Raw genomic sequence first — 9852 nt, forward strand, 5'->3', positions numbered from 1 at the left:
GAAAATGGAAAAGTTAAAGAGAAAAGCCAGCCCAAACCATAAAAAAAAACAACCAGAGAGGGGTTCCTGGGTGGCTCAGACTGCTAAGTGGCCGCCTTCAGCTCAGGTCACGATCCCAGGGTCCTGAGATCCAGCCCTAGGTCCCCAACTCAGCAGGGAGCCTGCTTCTCCCGCTTGCTCGGCCCCTCCCCCCACTCATTTTTTCTTTCTCTCTCTCAAATAAATAAATAAAATCTTTTTTAAAAAAAGAACCTGAAGAGCAATCAGCCTGTGAGAGGCAGGAATGACCTGGAAGAGTACGACCCTTGCCACTTGACAACAGAAGCCCCTGGCATCACTGGAACCAACAAAGGTTTGATCTTTCTTGCATGTGGGAACTCTGGGGTGCTCCACAAATATTAAAAACAACTTCTGTCATACATTCCATCCCCTCGGAGGCTGCAGGCAGAAAGCACAGCCCTCTCCGACGATCCTGCCAGCAGACAGCAGGAAATAAAGACCCACGGAACAGTATCCTCGGGCCCACGTTCCGGCCTCCCTAAGACCATCCATCACCTTCAACTTGTCCAGAACTATCTTCAGTGACTGTCCCAGGTCACAGCAACCTGTTTACAAACATCTAGAATTCCCAGGCACTTTTAGGACAAGGGACCCGAGATGTGTCCAAGTGGGCAGCAAAGTCTTCTCTAAGAGAAGCTGTTCCTCCAGATCTATTTATGCCGATGTAAACACTTGCCAAGGAAACAAGGCATGTGGGCATGCGCTGGCCCAGCAGGCCCTCGGGTTGCTGCAAAAGGCAACTGGAGAGTCACATGTCATAACAGTGGAAAGTACATATGCAACTATTCTTAGCCCTGGAATGTATACACTGTCTCCCTGCCCGGTGCTTCTTTCCCGAAGTTCTAGAAAACTGCGAAAGCACCGTTTGCATAAACAAATCCAAAACTCTCCCAGGACAAATCATTTGCCAACTGAAGGAAGGCCTGGGTTTATGGTTTCACTTGGAGCCAGAGGTGGAAGGTCTCCGGAGGGACCAGGCGGACCGGGCATTGCGGGACGTCACCGCTGCAAGCCAAGGTAAAGATCTCTAATGCGTAATTCTTCTGCAGGTAGACTGCCAGGTGTTATCCTGGAAACCCTGCTCAGAGTGTTGTTTGGTCTCTGCTTTCTCTTTATCACATTCTAAAACAAAACACGCAAAGACTCTGTGAAGTGATGTTTTTAAAAAATAAATCGCAAAGGCCCATTTTCATCCTTCAGTACTTTCTGGATGCCAGAGGGCCACGCCCCCAGAGTAACTTCTCGGGGAATGACTAACACCCAGAAAGATGCTTACATGAGTTTACTGAATAACAGATGTGCTGAGAAGCTAGAGCAGGGCTCGCAGGTTTGGGCTGGTCAAATGCAGGGACTGTCACCTGGCTTCAGCCCCTGACCATCAGGTAACTTCCAACTGTGTCGGTAGTTCTTTTTTTTTCCCCCTCAGATTATCTGAAGATACTCTTTGCCTCTCACCTTTGGGAGTAACCATAACCAAAATGAGAGTGTTGGCTATGAAGTCTGGGGTATAGGTGGCCTCTCTTTCCAATCTTCACTAAGCAACCTTCTTGGCAATATCCACAGCACCTTAGTGAATGGACACTGAGTCTTGGAGTCACCAAGACTTGGAGTCACCACAGCTAAACCCTTCAGCACACGCCTCCCCTTGGGACCTCTCCCCCTCCTTCTAGGATGGATGAGAAGTTGCCAGATGGGCTGCTCTTCAAAGACCATGACTTCTCCTCTGACTTATTGAGGCAGCTCAATGGCTTGAGGCAAAACAGGCTGCTGACTGATGTGAGCATCTGTGCGGGGACCTGGGAGGTCCCCTGCCACCGAAGTGTGCTGGCCTCTAGCAGCCCCTACTTCCGGGCGATGTTCTGCAGCAACTTCCGGGAAAGAAGTGAGGCCAAAGTCCAGCTGAAAGGCATCAACCCTGCGACTCTGGACCAGATCATCTCGTACGTGTACACAGGGGAGGTTCCCATCACGGCTGAGAATGTCCTACCTTTGATGGAGGCAGCCTCCATGCTGCAGTACCCCAAGCTGCTGGAGGCCTGCTCCTCCTACCTCCAGAGCCAGCTGACCCCCAGCAACTGCCTGGGCATGATCCGACTCTCCGAAATCTTGAGTTGTGAGACCCTCAAGAAGAAAGCCAGGGAGGTGGCCCTGACATGTTTCCCCGAGGTGGCTGCCTCGGCCGACCTGAAGGAGCTCTGTGCTTTGGAATTGAGAGACTACCTGGGGGACGACGGGCTCTGTGGGGAGGAGGAAAAGGTGTTCGAGGCTCTCATGGTTTGGATCAAGCATGACCTCCAGGCCCGGAAACGCCACGTGCAGGAGCTGTTCAAGCAGGTCAGGCTTCAGTACATCCACCCGGCCTTCTTCCATCACTTCATCGCCAACGATGCCCTCCTGCAGTCCTCGCCCTCGTGCCAGACCATCTTGGAGATGGCCAAGAGGCAGATGTTTGCCACGTACGGCACCACCAGTGCCCCAGACCTCCAGCCTCCATGGCACGTCCCCCCAAGAACCTCTTACCAGGATTTTCTCATCATCTTGGGTGGGAGGAAGGACAACCAGCAGACTACCAGGGACGTTCTACTATACAATAGACAGACCAATCAGTGGCAGAACCTGGCTAAACTCCCAACCCGCCTATACAAGGCTTCAGCCATCACCTTGCACCGCAGCATCTACGTGCTGGGAGGCATGGCTGTCGGGCCAGGGAAGAACGTGCCCAGCCACAACGTCTACATCTACTCCCTGAAGCTCAACCAATGGAGGCTGGGGCAGCCCATGCTGGTGGCCCGCTACTCTCACAGAAGCACAGCCCATAAGAACTTCATCTTCTCCATTGGGGGCATCGGAGAAGGGCAGGAGGTCATGGGCTCCATGGAGAGATACAACAGCATCTTCAACATCTGGGAGAGTATGGCCAGCATGCCCGTGGGGGTTCTGCACCCTGCGGTCGCTGTGAAAGACCAAAGACTCTACCTTTTTGGGGGAGAGGACATCATGCAGAATCCTGTACGCCTTATCCAGGTAAACGGCTGGTCCTTCCCATCATGGGAGTGCATGAGTGCACACCATGCACACATACCCATATGTGTGTGTACACATACAAACACAAGTGCATACACGCACATACACATTCATGGATACCTGCTTGCATGAGCGCATGCACACATACCTATAATCCACATACTCACTACCCTTTGCAGAGGAAACATAAAGGAGAGAGGAAAGGAAAGTTGGAAGGGAGGGAGGAAAGAAGGAAGTTTAAATTCAGTAAGACTTTATCCATTTATGAATTCTGGTTGTGTAAGATGAATACACACAAAGGAATGTTAGATACAATCCCTGTCCATGAAGAGTTTATCTCTAATTTTATTACAGATAAAATTAGTATCTCTAAAACTTCAAAAAAAATGAAAAAAGTTCAAGCTAGAACACATGGAATATCAGAAAGTGAAGTTCTGTAGGAAATCTGCAGATCCTCTCACCCAAAGCAGCAAGGCCTTAGAAGAGTCCCAAGCATTGGTCTACTGTCTGTTACCAAATCCTGGGAACCCAACCACAGATCAGCTGAATCAAAATGTCTTTGTGGGGAGTCCTGACATACAGCTGTTACAGACATCTCCAGGAGATCCTAAGGAGCAGCCAGGTTGGAGAACCCTGGCCTTAAATGACAGGTAGACACTAACTAACATCACTAGCAAGCTCTCTGAGAAGTGTTACCAACAGAAAGCAAAATCTCAGAATATTAAGTCTTTTATGCAAGTTCTAATCTCTGCAGTTCACATCATGATATGAAAAACATGAATAATGAGCCTGTCTTTAACAATGATCAAGGAGCTCCCCGGTAGTTGCTATGTTCACCGATGAGAGCTATCTCGAGCCCAAGCCCCCCGTAAGAGCCCTGGGGACATGGGCATGAGCAGGAACATGCACTTAATCCTCCAGGAACTTCAGGAAAATTACAATTCACGTGCTGCTGACTGGAGGGGTGCTTTAAGAGCATGAGACGTGCCCTAAGCCAGTCTAGAGGGAATCGGGGATGGTGTGAACTTTCAAGGTTAGTTTGAGCTGATGTGAACAGGGAGGCAAAAGAAGATAGAAGGCGAGTAAACGAAGAGGGAGAATCACTGGAAAGATAGAAGGACCTGACTTGGGTGGACACACGGGCAGGAAGCTTCTCTAAGCAGAGGCAGAGTCCTCTGTTGAGGGAGGGGTGGTCCCAGGTAAGGGAACAGCTGGACCAAAGGCTCTGGAGCAGAAAAGGGCACAGCCCATCACCTGGAGGGACTGACAGCCTGACCATGCAGCTGGGACACAGCGGGAGGCAAAAAGGCGGTATATCTAAGTGGAGCTTGGGGTGGGGAGGAGAGAAGTTAGTTCTCACACGTTCTCCATCAGCCCCCTTCCCAAGCTGCCCTGAGTGCCTCCCTTCACCCAGACTGCTGCTCCTGAGCCCCTACTGTAGAAATTCTGGAACATTCCCAGGGGGTAGGTGTTTATGGAAATGAGGCTGACCCAGCAGGCTTTCTAGGCCTTGTCAAGGAATTGGGGTTGTAGCCTAAGAGTAACAGGGTGGCTGAAGTCATCAAATTTGTATTTTTAGAAGCTCCCTCTGGATGCCCTGTGCACAAGGGATGCGAGGGGCCTGCATGGACAAAGGGAGGAGAATGGGGGACTGTTCTAGAGATCCAGCCAGGATGACAGTGGCTTGAGCTAAGCTGGTGCCAGTGGAGATGGAGAAAAGTAACAAGCGTCAATTTAATCCCTGTTTTGTCTTGCCTTCATTTCCTCAACCCATATTTTCAGCTCTTCTCTGACCATCTAGGCAGATTTTGAGCCTGTCCCAAATCCCACTCATTTATTTGAGCCAAGAGAGACATGGTCAGCTCCCCACCAAGCTCTGGCCACACAATGTGGACGTAACAGAGGGCTTCTATGTAAAGCTAGAACCCCTCCCTCTTTTACAAAATTACTTTTCAAAATGAAGTGAACAAATAATGCTAATGACTTCACATTGCAAAGTTGTTATTGATTTCCTAAGAATACATACAAATCTCAGAAAAGCTTTCAAGCTGGCGTATCAAAAAATGAATAGTACCATCGAACAAGACGCTTGCAAAGGCAGGAGAAAAAAAACCCACTACCATGTGAGTCATCATTTTACACTGCAGTGGTGAGAAGGGGGAAAGGGGAAAAGCATTCATGGAAGCTCTTCTCATCTACTTAACGTTAGCTTTGACATGGTGATTCTACTCACTCAACTACAGCATGAGATCAATGTGTGGGGGTTGCTTGATGGAGTAGGTTGGATTTTCTGGCACAGATTCAGTTTTCTTTACAGGATGGTTCTTCTGCGCGCATGCATTCTTTCAGGAACTACGGAACAGTGGTATCACTGTGTAATTTGTGTGTATATGTATACCTTTCTCCCTGGTCTTCTTTCTCCCTCTGTTTCTGGATGGCACTGAGCAAATCCTTCACCATAACAAAATACCACTTCCTCCACTGGTCAAACACCATCTTTGTTATCCTTGCCCCCAGCTCTCTGGGGGTATGATGAGGATTGTGAGCAGATGTTTAATCTATCTTTGAAACCATACCCCAAACTTGCTGACAAAGAACAGAAAGCCAGGAGGCAATTACTCATTCAGTGTTTACTTTAACTCCAAGGATCCCACTTTCCAATGTCATCTACGTATTTTCAGATGAAACCATGAGGCTGTCTCTAGCACATGGCCTCATCTAGGCTTCATCAGCTTCAAGAATGGAGAGACCTCGAGAGGTCTTCAGTCTCAAAATGCGCCATCAAGAAAGGCGACACCTATATGGCCCCAGGCAGAGTCATGACTGTGGTGGTTAAGAACTTGGACTCTGGGCTCAACCAGACCAGCTCTTCCATTCCTTAGCTGTGTGACTTCTGACATGTCACTTAGCCTCTCTGAGCCTCAATGATCTAGTGTGAAAAATGGGGGCAAGTAGTGGTACCTACTTCATAGGATGGTTGTGAAGATCAAATTTGGTAAAATGATAAAAAAATAGAGTCTTTCATATGGTAGCAATTAAATTTTATATAGAAAAAAATGCCATTTTCTTTGGCAAATAAATGTTTTGCCCCTTCTTTTCTTATATGAAATCCATCCTAAATCTCTTGTGCTAAATTTTGCTAGTAGTGAACTACTTTATATTTGATATTTGAACTTTATTTAAACTGAAGGGGACATGTTCTGGGAATAATGCTTTGTGATGCTATTTCAGACCGTGGCCAAGGAGCCCTGCCCCACCTCCTTGCTCTTTTTCTTTTTTCTCATGCTTCCTCTATGATTCTAATGACTTTCAGGCATGAACTGTTCAAAAGCCTTCCTCACTTAGCCCCACATGTATTCTTGGCTCTCAGGCCCTCTCTGATACACGGGAACATTTAGAAATTTAAACATGAGCCGGAAATAGAAATGATTGAAAAATCACTGGTTTTATGAATACCCAAGTTGCTCCATTTCCCATTAAAAAGAAAAAAATGTTCCAAGTAAGGTAAGCAAACACATACCACAATGCGTAACTCTCGGTCCATTCTGTGGAGACATAGCCAAGGATCTCATGGTCTCACATAAAGACCAATTTCTAAAAATACATACTTTCTGTTATTTAATTACATTTTATTGATGATAATAATATGCCTACCTACATTTTAAAAACTGAAAAGAAAAACAATCTTATTTCACTCCCTTAAATACCACTTCTGTCTTTTAGAGAATATATATCACTTTACAGTGCAGCACCATGATTCTATTTCTCCCTCAGGTTTATCACGTTTCCAGAAACACATGGTTCAAAATGGAGACAAGGATGATCAAGAATGTGTGCGCCCCTGCCGTGGTGCTTGGGGAGAAGATTGTTATCGTAGGAGGTGAGTTGGAACAGAGGATAGCTAGGCTGGACACAAACTTGGCATCTCCCATGGAAAAAGGGTCACTAAATAGACAGATGTTGTTCTACAAAACAGTGTTTTTAAAAGCACATCCATCCAACTAGGGGAGTGTGGATGACTTGACAAAGTTCTTTTCTCATCCAGAAGTTTCTCCCTGTCTTCATCTGTAAACAAGGAATGAAATAATACCCACTTCACGGAATTGTTGTGAAAATAAAATGTGCTCACATATCTGAAGCCCTTAGCACTATCCCAGATACATGGCAAATATTCAAAAAATGTTTGCTACTGTTAATAATATTAGCCGCTAATGGATCATTTCTCTGCAACTACAGTAGAGTGTCTTGGTTAAGAGGAATAGTTCTAGGGTCAGACCTGGGTTCGAATCCTGACTCTGTCACTGGCTGTCTACTCTTTGGCACCTTGTTAATCTTTTTCTGTGCCTCTGTTTGCACATCTGTAAAATGGGGATCCTAAAAGTAGGGAGTGGTGGAGACCAGATAGAGCTGTTGTGGGAACTGTTCCTGAATTCCCAAGGCTCCTTCTCTGGATTATTAAGGCTCTTGGGGGGAAGGGAATATGTGAGAGAGATGAAAAAGCCAATAAGATAGAGAAAGCTCAGGGCGCCTGGGTGGCTCAGTGGGTTAAAACCTCTGCCTTTGGTTCGGGTCATGGTTCCGGGGTCCTGGGATCGAGCCCCACATAGGGCTCTCTGCTCGGCAGGGAGCCTGCTTCCCCCTCTCTCTCTGCCTGCCTCTCTGCCTACTTGTGATCTCTGTCTGTCAAATTAATAAATAAAAAATCTTTTTAAAAAAAAGATAAAAAAAAGCTCTGGAATCAGGAGGCTGCTCCCAATCTAATGCTGCCTTAACTTGAGGTTAAGGATACAGGGGCCAGAATCAGACAGATCTAAGTCTAAACCCCAGCTCTGCCACACACTGGACCTTGGGCAGCTTACCAAAACATTCTATACCTTAGTTCAGAGGCCAGCCGTGGTACTAGGCAGTGGCAAAGTACAGACATGTTTCCAGACCGCAGACTTCCTGTCCCAAATGAACAATGCTGAGCTTGCCGACATGCCATTGGTTTTCAGGTTACACAAGGAGGATTCTTGCTTATGACCCTCAATCCAACAAATTTGTCAAGTGTGCGGACATGAAAGACCGGAGGATGCACCATGGGGCCACGGTGATGGGGAACAAGCTCTACGTGACGGGCGGGCGGCGGCTGACCACAGACTGCAGCATCGAGGACTTGGCCTCCTTTGACTGCTACGACCCTGAGACGGACACCTGGACGTCCCAGGGACAGCTTCCTCACAAACTCTTTGACCACGCTTGCCTCACTCTCCAGTGCGTACCCCACATCCCCACCTTCCCGTGAAATTGGCAAGTAACTGTGGGTCTTAGTCAAGATGCTTTCTGTTGTAAGAGACAGAAACCCAACTCAAAGGAGTGCAACCCCAAAAGGATGCAGGGAGTGCCCACAGGACCAAAAGTTCCAGAGCCTGGAGGCCTGGAACCAGGCATACTGTTGGCAGAACTCTCTGGCTCTCTCTGGCTCTCCACACCTCTACCCCGTCTCCCTCTCTCCCCTTCTCCCCCCACTTTCCCTCCTTCTCTACCTCATCTCTGTTAGACTTCATGCTACAAACAAGCTTCTGTATCCACAAAGTATGAAGACAGTGGCAACTGATAAACTCAGACTCAATGTTCTCTAAAGTTGCATCTCCAAGAAAGAACTTCACCATTATCTATATATTAACCTTGAAAATAATCCTAATTGGCCGTTTCTTAATTCCATGCCTTCCTCTTGAGTCAATCACTGTTTCCGGGGCTTGTGCTACTGTAACTGTGTGATCCCAGAGCACATCCCTACAGGCAGAAGTCGTGTTGACTGTTATCATTGACAGCTCCCCCAAACTGCACAGCAGGAGAGAGAAGCAGTTTCCCAAAGAAAGAACTGCTGCGCTGACCAAAACCACATCTGCCCAGAGCATCGCGGAAATCTAGAACAAAAGAGGTCCCTGGAAGCACAGGGACCAGGTGGCAGTGTGAGAAATGGGCCATGACCGTGTCTCTTTGCATTCTGTGGATGTAATAAATTGGAATTCAAGGAACATGTGTGCAACATAGTATCTAGTGTGTGCAAAATTATCCATGCAGCCAGAATAAAGTTTGTTTCTAGTGCCAAATGATGTTTATCTCCAGCCTCTGGAGAGCTATAACCCTGCAGAATTCATCAGGATTTTCCTTTTGGTAAATGTTATGAGAACCGCTCTTCTGAGGAGCGTCAACAAATTCCTTCAGAGATCCCAGCAATTACTGCCCTGTCCGTGCCAGGGCTGAATGCCACCCCCCCCCTCCCCACAGCGCTCTTGGTCTCAAAGTGCCTCGCAAGCTGGCTCGGTCTTAAGTTCCAGAATCAACTAAAGATGGCAGCACACTATAATCACCTGGCAGTCTTCTCTCCAGCGATGGAAGCATCTGGAATGGGTCTCACTTCCTTGAGATTGGCACCAGAGAGCCCTCAAGCAGGAACCTTCCTCCCCACGCTGCTCTCCAGGTTCATGTTCTGGACTTTTCCTTTCTTCCTGCACTTCAGCTCCTCCTGTTGGGATCTGAAGCTTTGCCCTGCTCCCCAGACCACTCTGCCTCCGGGACACCACTCATCCTCTCTCCCTACTCTATGCACTTAATTCTTGTCTCTTTCTTTCCCCACTAGTCAATGGCGGTGCCCCCAGTGCTCAGCCCTTACACCTTCCGCGCCTCGACCCTCAGGCCTGGGGGAGCGAGCCCCCTCGTGCATGGCTTTTCGTTCCCGCTGAGCGCTGCTGACTTCCCACTGTCCTCCACTTCCAGACTCCA

At 47.8% G+C, this 9852-nt stretch overlaps 1 protein-coding gene across 2 annotated transcripts; it reads left to right on the forward strand.

The window, feature by feature from the left end:
• The first annotated feature begins 983 nt into the window (after positions 1–983).
• KLHL38 (kelch like family member 38) lies at positions 984–9498 on the forward strand. Of its 2 annotated transcripts, XM_046002660.1 has the most exons (4): positions 984–1077; positions 1624–3084; positions 6859–6964; positions 8079–9498. In XM_046002660.1, exons 2-4 carry the CDS (start codon positions 1732–1734, stop codon positions 8366–8368), a joined length of 1749 nt encoding a protein of 582 aa, XP_045858616.1. In that variant the 5' UTR covers positions 984–1077; positions 1624–1731; the 3' UTR covers positions 8369–9498. The 2 variants fall into 2 exon arrangements, with proteins under 2 accessions (XP_045858616.1, XP_045858606.1); XM_046002650.1 differs by lacking the exon at positions 984–1077 and having other exon boundaries at positions 1605–3084.
• The last annotated feature ends 354 nt before the right edge of the window (positions 9499–9852 follow it).

Source organism: Meles meles, chromosome 1 (assembly GCF_922984935.1).
Source record: "Meles meles chromosome 1, mMelMel3.1 paternal haplotype, whole genome shotgun sequence".
In the NCBI taxonomy this organism is placed as follows: Eukaryota; Metazoa; Chordata; class Mammalia; order Carnivora; family Mustelidae; genus Meles; species Meles meles.

Coding starts and splice junctions, on each gene's coding strand:
- KLHL38 (XM_046002660.1), top strand. CDS start 1,732: ATGGATGAGAAGTTGCCAGATGGGCTGCTCTTCAAAGACCATGACTTC. Junction 3,085..6,858: donor ATCCTGTACGCCTTATCCAG/GTAAACGGCTGG, acceptor TTTCTCCCTCAG/GTTTATCACGTTTCCAGAAA. Junction 6,965..8,078: donor GAAGATTGTTATCGTAGGAG/GTGAGTTGGAAC, acceptor ATTGGTTTTCAG/GTTACACAAGGAGGATTCTT.